This window comes from Populus alba, chromosome 11 (assembly GCF_005239225.2).
Source record: "Populus alba chromosome 11, ASM523922v2, whole genome shotgun sequence".
Taxonomy (NCBI): domain Eukaryota; kingdom Viridiplantae; phylum Streptophyta; class Magnoliopsida; order Malpighiales; family Salicaceae; genus Populus; species Populus alba.
In genome coordinates, this window is record NC_133294.1 from 9,321,007 (window position 1) to 9,341,441 (window position 20,435).

The following is a 20,435-nucleotide window of genomic DNA, read 5'->3' on the forward strand; positions in this document are numbered from 1 at the left end:
ATTAATAATAATTTCTTTGACATCCTCCATGTGCATAGTACATAATTCTTAAATTTTACCAATTACAATTCATTAAATAATTTAAAATACAACACATGTATACCATTGAATTCCTTGATTGTACAACAATCATTATGGTCAATGAACTTTTATTCTTACTTCTTAGGCAATACAATCTTCATCTCCATAGGATTACATTTTTATCAATTTAATTTTTTATTTATTCAATAATTCATAACATAAACATACTATTTTTATTTAACAATTAGGTTTCATTCAACATTCTATTTATAGTCTGACAAGTTGATCATCTCGATAATATTAACTCCACACAAGTCAATTTAATTCAAATTACATATCTCAATGTTAGAAAAAATTGATGTCACTGGACCGTTACCGGGTACTAGCTCCATTATCAGCTAATTATTTCTCTCGTCTATTATCGAGCATTAACCTCATTACTGTGTAACTAGTTCCACTGCCCAATACCAGACACTAGTTACATCACCCATTACCAGGTAACTAGTTCCACTGCTATTACCATGTACTAGCTCCATAACGGGATAACTAGTTCCTCTACATATTACCAGTCGCTAGCATCATTTACAGGTAACTAGTTTCATTACCTGTTACTGGGCACTAGCCCTATTATTTTGATAAAATTACCAAGATGCCCTTGCTAATGACTTGTGTGTCATCTTTAATTTACCCGAATGTAAGTACTCTCGCAAAGCCGATTGACATGAAAATTTAACATAGGATAAAACAATAAGTATGGAGATTCCTTAAAAAATTTCATCATGATTCAATAATCAGATTGAGAGATATAACCGATATCGTAAAACTAGACATTTGGTGTCTTTTACGCTAAGATTTGAATTTCATGCATTAATTTATTTACTTAGATCATCATGAAATTTTCCCTTAATATATACTTATTAAATTCAATATTACCCCACTTATTATTGATTTGTCAAAACAAGTTTTTTGATAAGGGTTTACATATCTTCTTGTTTTTCTTATTATTTTATCCATTGTAATTCATCATTAATTTTATAAATATCATGAATTTAAATTTAAAATTTATAATTCTCATTTTGAGTTAAGAATACCTTAAAACTTATTTATAATGTTTATTACTTGTCGAGATCTCATCGCTTCAATTCTATATTTACGTGGTGTTTATATTTACCTCTACTAAAGAAATTTCATTCTAGAAATCGAGGTTGCAGTGTACGCTTGACATCAAATTTAGGTTCCAGTTTAAGCAATCCAATCCACCTAGTCACCAAACAAACCGAGATGCTAATTGAAAAAACATGGATTTATGAGTCTAATTAAGGTTTGGGACATACAAATTCATGAGCTGGAGAGACTGAAGAGAAAATAAATAGATAGGAAAAAAAAAGTTGCAGAACAACACTAACAGGAAAGATCTCGCCGGGTTGGTTGTGCTCCATTCACCGGTGAACATCACCGGCCACACAATCCCGACCAGTGGTTTTGAAAGGCAGAACCTTAGAAACCCAACATCGGAAAATTTGAATCACCCTCTCTACTCCTTCCTAAGAAAATCCCTCCTTCTTACAATCCTCCCTCTCCTTATCCCAGCAAACATGGTGGAGGAGAAGTCACGCATCTGAGCATCAAAGCAAGGAAAGAAAATACCAAAAATAGCCTTTCATCCAAAAACCATAAGGGTAAAAAAATAATCACACTATTAAAATCCAAGTTGATAAATAAAAAGGGACGAGTATTCAAGTAAGTATACCTTTGGAACCCCATGAAATATTTGTCTTCAGTGTTCCAACTTGGGACAGCGTCAACAATTTCACCTAAAAACAGCGCATTATTTCTTGCCCTACTACCTCCACATCTTTTTTCTGAATATTTCCATAACCTGCGAGTTTATTAGCCATCCTATAAAGAAAAACGCTTTCCTTTTATTGTAATTCTTTTATTACTTACAAGTGGGCCAATGGCGAATGGAGCGATTGACAAGCCTTATTCCCAAGCTATGCTGTGGGTGAAGTTTCATGTTAATTTTTAACGCAAGAGCACAAAACGATGGATGCATTTATTAGGAATTATTTATGTTTAATAAAATAAATAAATAAATAAGAAATATTAATACTAATTAAATAACAAAATAAAAAGTTAATCTTGTAATAAAAGCAAAAAATAAATACAAATGTAAATTCTTGATACATGTGCCGCTTAAAATGTGTGGGCGTTTTCTACACGCAGGCACATGCAACATAAATTCTAGTAGCTTTTAAAAATTCAATATTATTTTAGTATTGTAAAATATAATAATGTACTTGATAAAATAAAAAATAAAAAATAACCAACTTGAAAAGACTTAAATATCCCTTGATCGAAAGCATTGATTTTGTTAACTTAATTAAAAAACATTTTAGTAATCTAACCATGACTTAAAATATAAAAAACTGATAATACCCTCAAACTAAAAACATATCTCTTGTTATTTAAATGAGAGGTTAACTATTATAATACACAATAAAAAGTGTATTATATATTTATGCAATGTAAATATACTTGGTTGCCAATGGTAAATTAAAGGTACAATATGGCTGCCCTTAGTGAATATATTTAATCAAATTTAAGACAATCATCATAAAACAAGGTATGTATGGCTGCCCTTAGTGAATTAAAGGTCCTTTTTTGAGGCCAAGATCACACTATACATTCCGAAATGACTATAACTAGATATCTAAAATAAGAATCGAAGTGCTTTGTCACTAATCAGTATCGTAATAAAAAATTCTGGAAAGTATAGTTTAATTGGTCATATTTTAAATTTATGTTTTAAAAATTATTAGTTTGAGTCTAAAAAATTTTAAGGTTATTAAAATTTATATGATTATTAATTTCAAGGTCCGTATAATTAATTAAAGAGCATGCAAGCTGATCCGAATATTTACATTAATTTAAAAAAAAATGACAAAGGGGGCATATCTTGTCATTGCTATTTTCCCATGATATAGCAAAGTTTATTCCCCTTGAATTTTCATGTCTTGCCTCTCATCTAGCTTTTATTGGTAAACAACTGCTCTCCTCAATTAACTGCTTTTCCCTTGGCCTGATTTCATGCATGCATGCTAGCCAGCCAATTGTCTCTTTTGGTTGGTTGTTTCATTCATCGGGCCGGGGCTCCATATCATATATTTTCAAAATACATTTGTTCGTGGCTCCAAGGGTGTAGGTCCTCGTGGACTCTGATATTGACAAGATAAATTAATCAAATCTGCTTATCGTGTGTATTCCCACAGCTCTGATGAGTTTTTACTAGCTAGCTGGTGAAGTGCGAAGGAGAAGTGATGAACAATTCTGAACTTGGATAGTTATTGAATGATAGTTACACGCATGAGTAGCATTAGTAGAGATATTAGATATTAAATATTAGATAAACATTTTTTATATAGATGTGATTAGACTAGGACTACCTGATGAGTATTATGTTATCTGATTTCTAAAGGATGATTAAAAAGGGTCTTGGAGTGGAGTTATTTATGCTCAAGACTACTCATTGATGTTTCCGTAAGAAACATTCTTATGGGCATATGTCTTATTTAAAGAGTCGGCTAAAAGATTGGGGACAATGTGTTTTATTTTGATTCCTAGAGTTATGTGGATAGCTCATTATTTAAACACGAGAATGAATATGTTAAGGTGTTATTAATATTATATGTCGAACATGTACAACGTCGCGACAATCATCCTCTTAGGTCAGGAAATCTCTAGTGATGGGAGAGAGAATAAGGAATTCTTGTTTTTTATTAGTAAAAAAACAGATTAAGTCGTCACCTAATATTTTGATCACTAGGGACTCTAACTAGTCTTAGAGTTTAGATAAGAGAACTAGTTGTGTATAGAGATGACGTATCACTCCTAGTACACCTTACTTAAAGTAAACTGTATTGTTTATTTGTCTGATATAAACTGCGATATTGTTGTGTTTTTTAATTGTTAATTTGTCTAAGGTTTAAGAAAAGTTCTTCTTGATAAGGAGGTCCTTATCTTATTAGATTAAATCCTAGTAATTCTAAAGTCAAAATGTAAAAATAAAAGAAAGTGTCTTTTTATTCAATATCATGAATGCATCTTATGTTTAAGTTCACAGCCTCATTTATTAAAAGAAACAAAATAATTTTTTTAGGTATTTTTAAAATATAGACCAAGTTCTCAAGACTTTAATAAACCAGTTATTAAATTCAATGCGCATGTAAAATAAAAAGACTATTTTTTATGATTTTTTAATATGCTATATAATATGCAAATATAATTTATTTTTGAGATATTTGACCATTTGCACACAAATAAAAACATATTTTTGTATTTTTCTTTGAATAATAGTGACACGGTCAAAAGATTGATGTCTTATCCCAAGTGCAGGAGTGCCAAAGTAATAAATAACCTGGCAAGATCGGTGTCAAACCACATGGAGGTTAACTATATAAATTAACAACAACAAGAACAAGAAAAAGAAGTTAAAGAAAACTTTGAGATTGTAAGATTAATATGAGGTTTAAACAATGATAAAAACAAGTGTCAGGTTAAAGGATCCACTAATAGTATTAGAGATAAGTAAAGTATAAACTCTTTATAAATTATTAACATGATCATATTAATCATCTTATTTATGTAATACCATATTTATAAATTTTATCAGGTATTTATGATGCTAACTTATGTTGACAACAAATCAAGTTCCTCTCATAATAACAATATTGAATGAAGACTATGAAAGATCAAGTATTTGATGTACCAAGTATTATACAACACTAATCTAGATTAACCATTTAACAAGTAAGGTATTAAGAATTAATAAGATAAAAATGATAAGACATGTTAATAACAAGTTTTCTTGGATATAAGCATTTAAATCCATATTGAGTTTATATTATACTTATCCTAACACCATTAGTGAAACCTTTTCATCTTGACATGATAAACTTAGCTAAACATTATGAAGAAGAAAAACATAAATAAACAATATAAGAACATAAACACGATATAAGTTAACTAAGTATAGTAAAATGAAAAGCATAAACAAGAGATTAATGAAAACAAAACTTAAGCATTATAAAAATATAAAGAAAAAGAACAAGAACCATGATCTTGATCTGAAAACCAAGATGCCTAAATGAATGACAAATGCCTCCTTTTATAGGCTAAAATTCAGAACTATTCATTTGGTAATTGATTATTGATGTAGTGGCCAACTATTGATTTAATGGACTTGGTGGACAGCAACACTCAAGTATTTTAGCTGGATGAAATGACATTGATGCAATTAGAATTTGACAAAGTGTTCTTCATAAAAGTTGTTGGAAATTGTCTTCTCTTTCCACCCATAACATTTTAGAGCATTTGGATCACTAGAGCTCGAGACATGTCTAAAATACTGAGTAGTGCTTCTGGTGGACATGGTGGATATCCCTCAAACTCTTGTCTGGATGAAATGTCATTGCTAACATCAAAATTTAAGGGTGATCTTCGTGAAAGTTGTTGGAAATTATCTTATCTTTCCACCCACCAAATTTGACGTCCCTTTTCCTTCTTGAACTCTAGCTATGGGTAAAATTCTAAGTAATGTTTTGGCTGGATTGTAGGACAGATTCTGACTTCTCTTTTATGGCAAAACTTTGAATTTGAAAACGATAGATTTAGGTCTTCCATTCTTCATGAATGTTGTAGGCCTATTTCTTAACTTTCTATCCATATAAACCAAACTGAAATCCAAGATCTACAACACTAGATATGACTTGATGATTGAACAATGTTCTAATTTGAATTGAATCAACATCTCCTTTCTAAGCTTAGCCTTTTCTTGTCCTTTCACTTTCAATTGTTAATCGCAATAATCAATCCTTTGAATTGTGAGATATGCCTGCATTTAAAATGAGTATTTACCATAAATTAAAGTTATCTTATATTATCAGACTTGTTATTATAAAACATATTCTAGTTAAGGAGTTATTAATACTTCAAGTGCAAAATGATAATATAAATCCTTAATAAAAATGCACTTTTAAGTACTAATCAAATAGAATTTTGATTTTTGTGTAATTTTCTGAATTTTTTTTTAAGAATAGAGGATATATTTGATATTGATTCAGCATCTTATAATATAGGTCTCCAACAAATGTTAAATAACATGGTTGGAAAAAAACTTGAGAGACCCAAAAATAATTTTAAAATGTCCTTTAAATTTTTAGAATCTTTTGGAAATTATTTAGGGTTCGTGTGGTAAAAACATATAAAAAAAAAAACACTACTGGAAAATCAGTTAAGTGTGTTTGTCAAACATGCCTTTAAAAAAAATGAGAGATTTAGAATATTCCTTAAAGTCGTATTTGGCAAACACGTTTTAAGGATAAAAAAAATATACTTTTTCTTTGGTAGAAACCGAATATGCCAGACACCACTTTATTTAAAGGACGAGCTCAACCCATCCTCATAGACCAGCCTTCCTAAACAAAATTTCCAAGCCCACAAACAAGGTTCAAAAACAAAATAAGAAACACAGCAGGTTAAACAAGTTTTTGTTTAAATTTGATGAAGAATGTCAACCCATTTCTGGGTTATTCCCCTAATTCACTTTTTTTAAAACATTTATTTGCTTAATTGATATAAATTAAAAAAAATACTAAAACAATTAAATAAATCACCGTAACAATTCATAGTATCATAATTTTTTCAATTTTATCCTTAAATCTTTTTTTTATTGAAGCTTTCTATTTCCAAATTAATGACCAATTTCTAAAAATTTTAAGGAAGCAAAAAAAAAAAAAAAAAAAAGACAGTGTAAAATAATGAGAAATCCCATGAACAATCTTAAATTCACTAGAAAAAAACTCTATTTAGTTCACTTAATTTTCCTTTTCTTCCTCTATGATCCTTTAGTTTTTATTATTTTTATTTTGGTTCAAAAGTTCATTTTCTTAGCATTTTAGTCCTTGAGTTTGAGAGATGAGAGAAAAGGGATAATGCGGCTCTTGTTCAAAATGCACCTGCTCATTTGAAAAAGGCAAAGGCGAGAGAAAGTCATCATTCCACCCCAATTTGACAATAAAAATTGTTGATCTTAGTGTCAATGAGTTTCATTAGACCATAAAAGTTTGATGGTGGTGGTTTTCTCCTATAAATATGCTTGGAAAAATAGATCCAATTCCATTTAGTTTTTTTTTTATTTGATTGATTTTATTTTTTCTAGTGATTTTTTGGTGTTTTGGTATTGGTAAGTAGTGTATGGAGGTTTTATGGCATTTGTAGAGGTGTTTTCATGTAAAAACAACTTAAAAATTGTTTTTTTTTGTTCAAATATTTAGACCTAGATTTTCCAGTCATTGAAAAACAAAACAGTAGGCAACTTGTCACCCTCTTTTAAAAAATAGTAGTGGATGACGCATTGTTCACTTTTAAAGGAAAAAACAGATACGGGATTGGGCATTTTGATTAAGGCTTGGCGCGTGGGTTTAGCCCATCAATGCCTAACTCTTTTCATTAATAGTTTCTATTGAGATAGATTTTTTTTAATAGTGATATATATATCAATGCCTAATTTTTATAATACTGTTTTAAAAACAAACCCTATTTCTTTCTTGGTCCGACCTCCATACCAACCTAGTCAAACAAATTAAGAAGCAGGTCCAAACCATTCCCCTTCTCCATCTAACTAACTCATTAGCTCCACATTACCTGTTACAAATGTAACCAGAAATGACATACATCTCGTTTCTGCAAAGTCAATACCAAACTTCATAAACTCCAAATATATGAAGATACCATAAACCAAATACAAAATCTCTACATTGAAGCTACAGACACTGACCACTCTCCTTTAGATACTTCTGAAAAAGAATTTCAAATCGATGAAATAACAACTACTAGTGCCACTTTAGATACCTCTACAGATTCCAAACAAATCAATGTCTTGACCCAAGACCAGGAATTCATTTTTGAGGCTATCAAAAAACTTGATGATCCTCACCTTCAAAAAACCTACCTGGACAAATTGTTGAAAGACTTCAACCAACCAGAGCACCCTCCATTAACCTTCCAAACTGCTCTATATTACCCTCTACCAGTACCAATACCTATGATCTTACAAAGATCCTTAATAAAAAGAAATCCAAAACCATAGTTACCATTCCAGAATTACATTCTGAGATAAAAACCCTCAAATCCGAATTACAATCCCTCAAAAAGCCCAACAAAAAGACTCCGCCATACTACAACATCTTTTTTCCAAAATTGAAAGCCAATCTGATACTGAGTTTGATATAGAAGATCAAACCATTGAATCTTATGCATTACCACATACATATACAAATATTGAGCATATTCCAGATGATTTCCTAAACGTATTAACACAAATATCTTTCAAAAAATATTAATTAGAATTACTTTTTTTTTCTCAGAAGATTTCAAACTTGACCCCATTGCCTTATTTGACACAGGTGCAGATTTAAATTGAATCAATGAAGGAGTGGTTCCAAAATGATTTTTACAAAATACCTATAAAAAACTCTCTGCTGCTAATAATTTAAAATTACATATTGCAGGAAAAACTCAAGCCTCTGTTTTCAACAAAAACGTTTCTCTTAAAACATTTTTTGTTGTTACAAAAGATATTAATCATACCATCATTCTTGGTACTCCATTCATTGACATGATCAATCCATACCAAGCACATCATAATTGTATTACTTTCAAAATCAATAGCATCAAACTTGTTTTCCCATTCTTAGAGAAGTCTAAGACTAGAAATTTGAATTTAATTAAAGCATGCTCTATACATACCTATCATATCAATGCACTAATTCATGAAAAATAATTCCATTTACATGATTTACAAAACCATGTTTCTTTTTGTCGTATATCCAAACAACTACAAAACCCCGATTTACAAAAGAAAATCATTGATTTACAAAATAAGATTGAACAACAGATCTATTCAGACTTACCTAATGCTTTCTAGAAAAGAAAACAACACATTGTTGATCTTATCTATGAATATATTTTTTCAGAAAAAACTAATACCTACAAAAGCAAGACTTACACAAATGAATGCTGATTTTGAACAACATTATAGACTTGAAATCCATGATCTCGAGTCTAAAGGTCTTATCCAAAAGTCTCAATCACCCTGGTCGTGTGCAGCTTTTTATGTGAATAAAAGCTCTGAAATCAAAAGAGGCACGCTAAGACTTGTGATCAATTACAAACCTCTAAATTCTGCTCTCAAATGGATCATGTATCCAATCATTAACAAAAAAGATTTGTTACAAAAATTACACTCTGCATTCATATTTTCTAGATTCGATATGAAATCCAGATTTTGGAAAATCCACAAACCTCCTTATAGACGATCAGCCCATAAAAACCGACAATAGTTTTATTCCAAACCGAATCAACCTTACTACAAATGAAAAACTAACACCTATAAAAGCAAGACCTATACAAATAAATGATGATTTAGAACAACATTACAAACTTGAAATCCACGATCTTGAGTCTAAAGGTCTTATCCAAAAGTCTCGATCACCCTCATCGTGTGCAGCCTTTTATGTGAATAAAAACTCTGAAATTGAAAGAGGCACACTAAGACTTGTGATCAATTACAAACCTCTAAATTCTGCTCACAAATGAATCATATATCCAATCCCCAACAAAAAAAGATTTGTTACAAAAATTGCACTCTGCATTCATATTTTCTATGTTCGATATGAAATCTAGATTTTGGCAAATCCACAAACCTCCTTATAGACAATCAACCCATAAAAACCGACAATAGTTTTATTCCAAACTAGATCAACCTTATTACAAAAAGCCCTACAAATTTACCAAGCCTCAAAGACCTTTACAGTCAAAACCCAAAACAAAATTTGATCCAAAAAACATTACCTGTTATAAATGTAACAAAAAAGAACATACATCCCGTTTCTGTAAAACAATATAAATAGATAATAAAAATATATTAGTTGCATAATATTTTGAAGAGAATAATTTGATTTCTCTTGATTTTTTCCCTCTATATTTCATAATTTATTTTAATTTATTTTTTATAGAATTATTGATGCCTCAAATAAATATTATGATATTGGATTGATGTTTGATTTTTTGAGTGTCTATTTTTTTTATCATATAAATAAATAAAAACTACTTTCACAAAAAAAATTATTAAACCTAGTAGAGTTCGTGACTTGGTCATTGTTTGGCAAGTAAACTCGGGTAAATCCAGTATATTGTAGTATTAGTGTTTTAAAAAATATGTTATATTGATTATTTTTTAAAAGCCAAATCATGTTTTTACAACTCATCTAGGTTGTTTTAAGACCCGTCAAGTCAACTAGGTTATGTCGGGACAATTAAAAAATTGAATCATCGATATCATACCTATAAGGAGAAGAAATGAAAGATCGTTGAAGAACCATCGCCACTCCATCTTGGACATCACCCACAACAACAAAAAAAGTTTGTTGAGATGGTTCAAACTCCATTGCAAAAGGATGCAAGATGACATCAAAATAAGCCACATGGTTTGCTAGAGTAATACTTTAAAAAAGCAAATTGAATAAAACACAATAAAGTGAGTATATATTAATTCTATTTAATGCAAGAAAAAAAAGTTATTTCAAGAAAATATATTTAACAAAGAACAAAAAATAAAGACCTCAAATAACTCAACCAAATAAATAAATAAAGGATGTAGAAAGCATATACATAAGAAAAACACAAAGGTCAATCTCTAATAAAATAAATATCAAAGGATAAGATTGAAAAAATATTGGTTTAAAAGAATGGTAAAGAAAAAACCAAAACAACCCTTAGTGAACGTCCATAAGTTAGGTTAATTTTTTAAACAACAGCAGGTGAAATTTCAAAATGAGTTTAACCAATAAGTTCAAATCCACATCAATCAAATTCAAATTAATTTAATGTTGAATGATAAAATACAATGTAAAAAAAGAAATTAAACTAAAATTTTTTGGCAAAGCAAAAAAAACACAATCAAAAGAATGATGATAAAATCCGATAGGAAAAAAAATGATTGAGGGTGAAATTTCTAAAAAATTACATTATAAAAATAATCTCAGATGGCATAAATAACAATTTAAAAAATAAAGACCAAATTAGACAAATTTAGAAAATCAAATGAGGATGAAATTGAAACAAAATTTTATTTTTATAAGTTATTTCAAATAAAACAAATATCAACTAAAAGATCAAGAACTAAATAAAAAATAGAGAGAATTAAAAAAAAATGAGGATGAAATTGGAACAAATTTTTTATTCATAAGAGTTATTTAAAATAAAACAAATATCAACAAAAAAATCAAGGACTAAATAAAAAATAAAGAGAAGCTAAGAGGTTGATTTGAAAAATTGGAGAGAAGGGTTCAAAAATAGAGAGAGAGAGAGAGAGAGAGAGAGAGATGATAGAATGAAGAAAACAAAAAGAAATGGTCGCATGAGTTAAACCAAAGCTTTGTTTTCTACTTGCGCCATTGTTATATGAAAAAGATACTGAGACGAATCTAAAGATGTCTCATAATGATATTTTTGGTTGCTAAAATTATTCGCATGTGTAATCCAAAGGCGGTTGACACGTGCTCAACAAGCGTCAATGATTTTTTTTTTTAAATTCCTTTAATTTATTAAAAGGCAAAAATAACCATCACTTTATCTACTAACCAAAAAAAAAAAAAAAAAAACCAATAGTGTAATAAAAAAAATGCCAGTAGATCTAGTACATAAAAAATTAAACCTTAAGGGCAAGAGGGTATTTTGACCATGCAAATAAAAACTATAAGACCAAAACACCCCTCTTAGCTAGTGACAGTATTTTTTATATAAGAGCAAATTGATTATTTTATTGTACATTTTATAATTAAAAATATAAATTTAACGGTAATAATACCAAACAATCTATTAATTTTAAGGATATTTATGATAATTTACTGTACAATTTAAAAAATAAATATTCATCACGCACTCAATTAATTTAAAATGTCAAAGTATCCTTATTATAAAAATAACCATAACCCCAACCATTGGCCTGAAGCGTTTTGTTTTAGTGCAAGAAAGTAAATTTACTATTCTCATCCATAATAAAATATGTGCAGGAGAATAATGAAACTGCCCTTTCAATTCTTTTTCAATGGCTTATGAAAAAAAGTTTTTTTTTTTAATGGAGAATTAAGAGAGTGAAGATGAGAAAAGATAATGGAAAAAAAAAAAAAAAAAAAAAGAGAGAGAGAGAGTAAAAGTAAGTTTTATTAATGGGTGCAAGGTAGCATGATAAAAATATTAAATAGTAAAAAGAAAATGAATTTCCTTTTCCGCAAGGTGGCTTTATATGAAATGTCATCCTCATCTTCTCTCTTTAATAATATTAAAAATAAAATAAATAAAAATATTATGCCTTCTCTTTATGTAAAGACAAAAAACCATGGATCAATCTACGCCCTTCATCCTCACACAACATCACAGTACATTTCTAGCTTGACATTGCAATCCTGTATCTTATTATGTTTTTTAAATGTTTTTACTTTTAAATTATTTTATACTAATATTAAAAGTAAATAAAAAATAAAAATAATATTAGTATAATATATTTTTAAATAAAAAATAATTTAAAAAACAATATCTAGATACGTCTGGATATTTTGTTCACAGTACAGCCTACAACACTTTTTTTTTTTTTTTTTTCAGAATATGTGTTAATGCGGTTAAATAATTATTTTGTCATTTTTAATTTTAATTTTATTTTAACTTAAAATGTTTTTAATTATTTTGGTAAGTTAATATTAAAAATAGAATTGAAAATAACAATAAAATATTTTAAAAACTGATTCTGCATCTGTACCTGTACCTGTACCAATAATATTGTTGTGCCTATCATCATCCCTCTTTCTCTTAGAAAATAACAAGCAATCCATCTTCCATTTCTTTTTCTTCTTTTTATCTCCCATTTACTTAGATCCATGCAGCTCCAGCCCTTTGTCTCTCTTTCTAATTTGCTTTAAATTTTTATTTTCTCTTCTCTTGATTCCTCAGAAATCGAAAGATGAGCTCCCTTCGTCCAGATCCGACCTCCAGAATTCACCCTGAGCCTGAACCAACTACTACTACTTCCTCTCCTTCAATCGACCATTTCGACCGCCTTCCTGACTCTCTTCTCTTACTCGTTTTCAACAAAATCGGCGATGTCAAAGCTCTCGGTCGCTGCTGTGTTGTTTGTCTCCGTTTCCACTCTCTTGTCCCTCAAGTCGACAACGTTGTTGTCCGTGTCGACTGTGTCATCTCCGATGATGACACCTCCTCTTCCTCCTCCTCCACAAAGTCACACTCTCCCTCCTCTTCTTCTGGATTCTCCTCCGTCTTTCGATTAGTCTTCGGTGGCATTGTCAAACCCTTCCAAGCTCTGGGTCAGCTGCTTGGGCCCAAGGTTAATTCGCGAAATGGGTTTTTCAATTCTTCGTTCTCTGTCGGCACCACCACGACCACCGACGATGATACGGAACCGGATCAAGGTGGTATCACCCATCATTCTCCAACTCAGGTTCTTAAGAATTTTAATGAGATTCGGTTTCTGCGAATCGAGTTACCCAGTGGGGAATTGGGGATTGATGATGGGGTTCTTTTAAAATGGAGGGCTGATTTCGGATCTACACTTGATAATTGTGTTATCCTTGGTGCTGCTTCTGTCTTTACCAATAATAAGAATTCTTATGTTATGCAAGAAAATGATGCTATATGCAACAGTACTACTACTATTAATAATAATAATGGTGTTGATGATAATGGAAGCATACCAGAGTCGTTTTACACCAATGGGGGATTGAAGTTGAGAGTGGTGTGGACTATTAGCTCTTTAATTGCTGCTTCTGCTAGGCATTATTTGCTTCAACCAATTATTGCTGAGCATAAGACTCTTGATAGTTTGGTATTGACTGATGCTGACGGGCAGGGAGTCTTGTGTATGAACAGGGAGCAACTGGAGGAGTTGAGGGTGAAGCCATTATCGGCTTCTTCTGCTTCGAAGAGGACTCTTGTGCCTGCATTGAATATGCGGCTTTGGTATGCTCCTCACTTGGAATTGCCTGATGGGGTTGTGCTAAAAGGGGCTACTTTGGTTGCCATTAGGCCTAGTGACCAGGCTGCTACTAAAAAGGATGTGTCTGATATCTCATGGCTGTCCACTGCATTTGAGGAGCCTTATGGTACCGCAGCTAAGATGCTGGTGAAGAGGAGGACGTACTGCTTGGAGATGAACTCATTCTGATTACAGTAATAGGATTGAGGTGGATATTTGCATCTCTGCACATTTGTAGTATTGCTGTATTATTTTGCACGAATATTTTAATGCCTAATTGCACAATGCAGCTGGTTTTTATTTTTTATGTACAAATATTTGCTTGTTATGTTGTCGATTAATTTTGTCTTTGTTGCGTGCATAACTTTTAGCCATGCGAATGCCTTCTTCTCTTTTCTTTGTGATGCATGCCAGTTGCTCCTTGTTTACTTAACTTGTATTGGACAGAAAAACATAATAGTTGTAAGGGGGAGACTTGTCCTTGAATACAAGATTGGGATCTTGGTGTCACTGCTGTGACCATTATTGTGGTGCCATACCATTTTAGGAATCTCATTGTGTCTTGATTGCAAACCTGCACATCATAATGTGCTTGCTTCAAATGACTTTGTATATTTATTTTTAAATTGGAATGCAGATGTATTTCACTTTCAACAGCCGGTTATGATTTGATCTTGTTTGTGGTGTGTCATTTATTACTCAGAATTGACTCTATAAATTAGTAAAGTACTTGATTACTTTTTGGTCTAAAAATTTTGTAATGTGCTTTCAGGGAAAGCACAATGGTTTAAGGCAAAGTGGATGTGAGTGTTCTGCAGAGTGAAGAATCAGAAAACAAATTTTCTTTATGCTTTGGCATAACTGGATGCAGTGTCTCATGAAACTGAATCTTTCTTTGGACTGCCACTGGGATCTCCATCTTCAGTTGATGATGCCTTGCAGTCTTATCAGCCTTTTGTGCATGACTGACAACCACCAGCAGCTTGTTTTAATTTCAAGCGTATGCTTGTAAGGTGCACACATGCAACTAGATGAATGCAGTTAGAGCTTTGAGTTTGTAGTGTTTACTTTAATTTAGAATTATGCATGTGAATATTGTAGGCATGAGTATGTTGCACCTATATTACACTTTTGTCGTACAGTAAGCAATGTACTCCTGGTTAACCTTAAAATGTTCTCTTTTGCAGCTGACTAAATGTTAGCAAACATATACAGTTGTTTTGCTTGTAAATGACTTGAACTTATTTCTTGAACCTGTGCAGTAATCTGTTTAGCTGCTTGCATCTTTGAGTATTATGACAAACATGTTTTCCAATTTTGTGATGATTGCTAAGGTCGGAACATGAGGATAATAACTAGATATTGCATGAGAAGGGTAGTAAAGTAGGGATTTATTGTATAATGTCATTGGTTTAGGCAATGATGGTGTAAAATGCTCCCATTAGCTTTGTTTCTTGTTTCTGGATTTGTTATTCATTGATGGTTGACCTTGTGAAAAGCTTCATCAAGCAAATTCCTTGGATTTAGGGATGCCTGTTGCTGCTTGCTAAATTGTTTTCTGGGTTTCTAAAAGAAATATGTTCTGTATTTGTTGGGTTTGGCCTTCTACATGCAACTATCTTGCTTTTGAATTTGTTTATGGCAAGCTCTTGTTTGCAGCCCCCTAGGTTATAAGAAAACATGTTTGTTTCTCAATAACCATTGGGTCAAATTACATGCTGACGCTGGTGGGATCATAAACTAGGTGGGTAATGTTGCTTTTAGGTTAATGTTGGTTCTAGTTGATGTGTCAAACAGTCTGTTAGCCCAAAAGAGGAAGCATTAGCATAGTCTGTTTCAGTTAGGCTACTTTCTGTATCTTTTCATGTCTAGTTATGTGTTTGCCATCGCTGTTATTCATGCCTAAATTCCTTTTTCCTTAGAATCAGATGGAAATGACAGTTGGCACTGTATTGAACATATTGATCTGGTGAGTATGGAAATCTGTTGCTGTTTGTGAGCAGACAGGAAAAGTTGGGACCAAATTCCTGAGGGAAACTTGGCGGTATGGATGATTTTGCACACTACTTTACTTCCCTATCGTGACTAGATTAAGATAAAACATGTTACAAGTAGGTCATATAAACCTAGTTTGTTCATGTGTTTTCTTGTTAGTTTTCCCTTGCAAGCTACCAAATTATTCGGTGTGCTAGCATGCGACATGGAGAAGTGACTGCATAGTAGAGTTTAGACAGGCAGGCAGCAGAATGGACGCCAATTAGAAAGAAACAATCAAGGCATTTACTGCTCTTCCCGTGCATATACATATATAGGTGTTGCTTTAATAATAATAACAATAAAACAAAAGGCCAGCCACATTTTTCTCGTTGAATTAGGAGTGTGGTTGTATTTGTTTTTTAAAGTAGTTTTTGCTTGAAAATATATGAAAATAATGTATCAAATCCATGCTGCTACTCATAAGAACCTCAGGATTTTAGTGGTTATCATCGTAATCGCATGTAAATGAATAGTGAGGGAAGAAGGAATTGCTTGCATAGAAATCTACTGTAGAGGAAGCTGCCAGATTTGGCTACTTGTACCGATGATGAACAAAGTCTAGAAATTTCGTGGCCCTGACAACAGTAGTAAATGAATCTCCATGCGCTTTGTTACACACACGAGATGAGAGATGGATGATGTCTCTTTTTTAGTTCTAATCTTAGCAATCATGTGTGTGTGTGTGTGTTTATGTGTCAGCGGCACCACCGTTGAGAGCAGGTGCCCTCATGCATGCACAAACCTTTTTAAAATTTTGAGACTATTTTTATCTTCCTTGGAAGAATTGATTAGCGAGTTCCGCCTCTGCCTTTTATCTGTTTATCACATGATATTATCTGATCCACGTGAAGGAAGCCTTGACTTCACTTAGCTTTTGACTTCTATGCTACAATTTTATTAATGATAATGTCGAAGTTATGCGAACCATTTTTGATCGGAGGGGGATTATATGAGAAACAATATATGGGAAACAATTGCAATTGTGGAGTGTTGATTTGATTTCTTTTTTATTGAATGACATATTTAAATAAATAAAAGGTTAAATTAAACAGCTATAGATAAATATAGATTAAGATACTTGATTTTGATTTTATATTTTAGAGAATTATTTATGTTTTTTTTTTTATAAGGAAATTAATAGTTTAGATTCTATCCAAATAAAATAATTTACTAGTATAATCCTTCCTTTTCTTATTAATCTATTTTTCTCTACCGAAAAAATGTAGTTTTTTATTTTAGTAATGTACTTCATTTAATAAAAATGAAGATGATTATAATAAATATCCAATAGATTCTAAAGGATCCAAATCAATGAAAGAAAGACATATTTTTAATTAAAACCTCGTTAGTAAAATAATTGTGATTCTTTCCTTGGTAATTTGTTTATCAGAATGTTTATTTTTTGAAGCAAAAAGTTATGAGAATTATAAAAGTAAAATTTAATAAAAAAAAATTAATGATTTTACTATTACATTGTGGATGTATTAAAAAATATAAGAATAATACACTAGAAATATTTTTATATTTTTATCTAGAAAAGAAGAAAATAAAAAGTTATTAAAGAATAAACAAAAATCATGAAGGAATGTAAAAGAAGCGCTCAATGATTTTTTTTTTTAATATAATCTTATTCTTAAAAATAATATTTTTAAGATATATTTAAGTTATTTATTTCCATGATATTTATATAATGTGCATTTGATAATTTTATAAAAAACACTATGATGTCACAAAAAAACTAAATAGAAACTTAACAACATTTAATAAAATAATATTTTTAAGTTATTTATTTCAATAAAGTTTAATTTTAATATCCCTTTTCTTTGGTGTCATTAACATAATATATGTGTCTATTATCTTTATTAACAATAAAAAATAATGAAAGGATTTTTTTTGGAAGAAAATATATCAAACTAGTGGTAGTATTATAACAAAAGCTAAATGGTATGGGAAATCACTATAGATCAAGAGACTTTTTATAGTGAATTGTAATAGTAGTTTCATTTTCAATTCCTCATGTTTTTGTGAAATCCTTGGCTTTCTTTTTCTTCCCCATCGAAAGGGTTGTGCTCGCGCTTTCTTGATAGCCAAATCTGGTCATACCTCGTTTCACATGGTTTGCCAAACAGAAGGTGCTTGGGTCTAGACCCAAATATGGGCTAATAACCATGCCAGACCCGCGGGCTTGAGTTTGCTAACCATATCAGACGAAGTGTCATGATCAAAAAATTTAAATTTTTTTTTTCAAAAGCATGATTGGACTGCAAGAACAAATACTACCTTATTCAAGCAGGATTTTTTTATTTATATTCGAAGAGGAAAGAATGGAAAAAAATATTGAATTCTAAGTGATTTCTTTCAAGTCTTCAAAAATAAACTTCTTTTTTTTTTTTTGTATGTATTGTGAATGAAAATATTAATTTTATATTTTCATCCAAATGTTGGATAGTTTTTTAAATGATTCAAGCTTTTTAAATTTGAGATGTTATTGAATGATTTAATTGTCAAAGTTTGTTATAAGGAGAGTTTATTCAACATTATAACTATTAGTATATACAAATTTTTTTGAACTCTTGAATTGATATATTATGTTGTAGGAAAATAAAATATTGTATATGTAAAAGATTTATTGTCCTTTTGACTTTGTAATTTGTGCAAGTTTGTAGATGATTTCTTCACTAAAATTAGAGATGAATAAAAAAACAATTGATTGAATTTTAGGGATGCATATGACAACAATGTCAGACCCAATGTACATAGGTTTGGAAACCATGACATATCCAAACGCCTTGGGTCTGGCAATCATGCCATGCTAAAGCATCTTGGGTTTGGCAACCATGCCACAAAAAAATGCCTTATGTTTAGCAACCATACCAAGCCCACACTACTTGGATCTGACATTCATAAAAAAAAAACGCATGGATCTAACATGGTTGTCAAGCCTAAATGTTTGGTGGAAAAAAATTAAAAAATATAAAAGGATAACAGCGTAAAAACAAACATAAATCTACATTTTGAAATTTTAAGGATTAATTAACTGGTTTTATAGAACTAGAGAATAATTAAATAAGTTATAATTAATGCTCTCAAACTCACTTTTTAATGTTTAAGCATAATTATCAGACTTAGTCCGCATGACGGGTCAACTTGGGACTCGGGTGACCTAGCAGAACCCAATAGAGACCTTTTTTTTTTTGACAAATATGTTATTTTTCCTAGCCAGAGATCCACTTTTTTCATTCTTTTTTGTTGATTACTAACTCATATCAAAGTTTACTATATAAATACTAAAAAAATATTTTATTTTTTTCAATATGAGATTTGAAGCTTATTAACACACACACACACACACACACTCTATGTTCACAGGAAAAAAATATGTTCTCAATATGGAATAAAAAACCTTTTTGGTTTAAATATTTTAACTTAATAGGATAAGATAATATCTTTTCTATATGGGATATAAAACCTTTTGAAATAACATTTTAGCTTATAACCATATGAATTGTTTCTTAATTTTTTCATATGAAATATTAAAACCTCAATTTTTTAAAATTTGTTTTCCTAAAGTGACCCATGCTAGGACTAAAAAAATATCAGGCATGTGCTTGGGCATGGAAACCATGTCAGGTCCAAGCATCTAGGGTTTGATAACCATGTTCGATCCATGTTACTTAAGTTTGACAACCATTCCAGACCTAAGAGCCTTCAATCTGGCAACCATATTTGGTGCCAGACCTAAGCGCGAGTTGTTATGGTTGTAGACTCAGGCGCTTGGATCTTGTATGGTTGCCAGACCTAAGTTGTTTGGGTCTGGCAACCCTGTCCAAGTGGACTTTGGACCAAGACACAATCCACTATAGACTTGTATAATGGATTTTCCAAGCTTTTAAGGCTTAGAATGAGGCTAATGTTATCTTTTCACAAAAAAAGTTAAATTATAATTTTGCCTATTTGTTGAAAAAATTGAAGTCCTGGTTGTAGGAATATTTCATTATTTTTTATAGGCTCATTGATCATTAAATGTTTCAACGGGGGTATGGTAGTCTTTTCATGATTATTTGCATAATAATAATAATACTATTCTAACTCCAAAGTTAACAAAATTAAGACATGGTGCTTAGAAGTTTTCTGATCTTTCACAAATTGTTAAATAGTTAAAATATATCTTTAGCATTAGAAGAAAAAAAAAAAAGCTTTGCATATGGGGGTATTTTTGTTCTTTCACATTGTTTTTAGTGTAATTTTCTATAGTCATGAGAGATATTTT

The 20,435-nt window shown here is 30.8% G+C and overlaps 1 protein-coding gene and 1 long non-coding RNA gene across 3 annotated transcripts; one reads left to right on the forward strand and one right to left on the reverse strand.

The window, feature by feature from the left end:
- Positions 1–1,303: 1,303 nt before the first annotated feature.
- LOC140956109 (uncharacterized) lies at positions 1,304–1,904 on the reverse strand. Of its 2 annotated transcripts, none has more exons than XR_012171134.1 (2): positions 1,772–1,904; positions 1,304–1,639 (listed from the first exon to the last, which is right to left on the reverse strand). It is a non-coding gene; the product is annotated as an uncharacterized lncRNA (long non-coding RNA). The 2 variants fall into 2 exon arrangements; XR_012171133.1 differs by having other exon boundaries at positions 1,304–1,678.
- Positions 1,905–12,901: 10,997 nt separating this feature from the next.
- LOC118054843 (F-box protein At5g46170) lies at positions 12,902–15,411 on the forward strand. The gene is made up of 2 exons (XM_035066614.2): positions 12,902–14,336; positions 14,901–15,411. Exon 1 carries the CDS (start codon positions 13,100–13,102, stop codon positions 14,315–14,317), a length of 1,218 nt encoding a protein of 405 aa, XP_034922505.1. The 5' UTR covers positions 12,902–13,099; the 3' UTR covers positions 14,318–14,336; positions 14,901–15,411.
- The last annotated feature ends 5,024 nt before the right edge of the window (positions 15,412–20,435 follow it).

Coding starts and splice junctions, on each gene's coding strand:
- LOC118054843 (XM_035066614.2), top strand. CDS start 13,100: ATGAGCTCCCTTCGTCCAGATCCGACCTCCAGAATTCACCCTGAGCCT.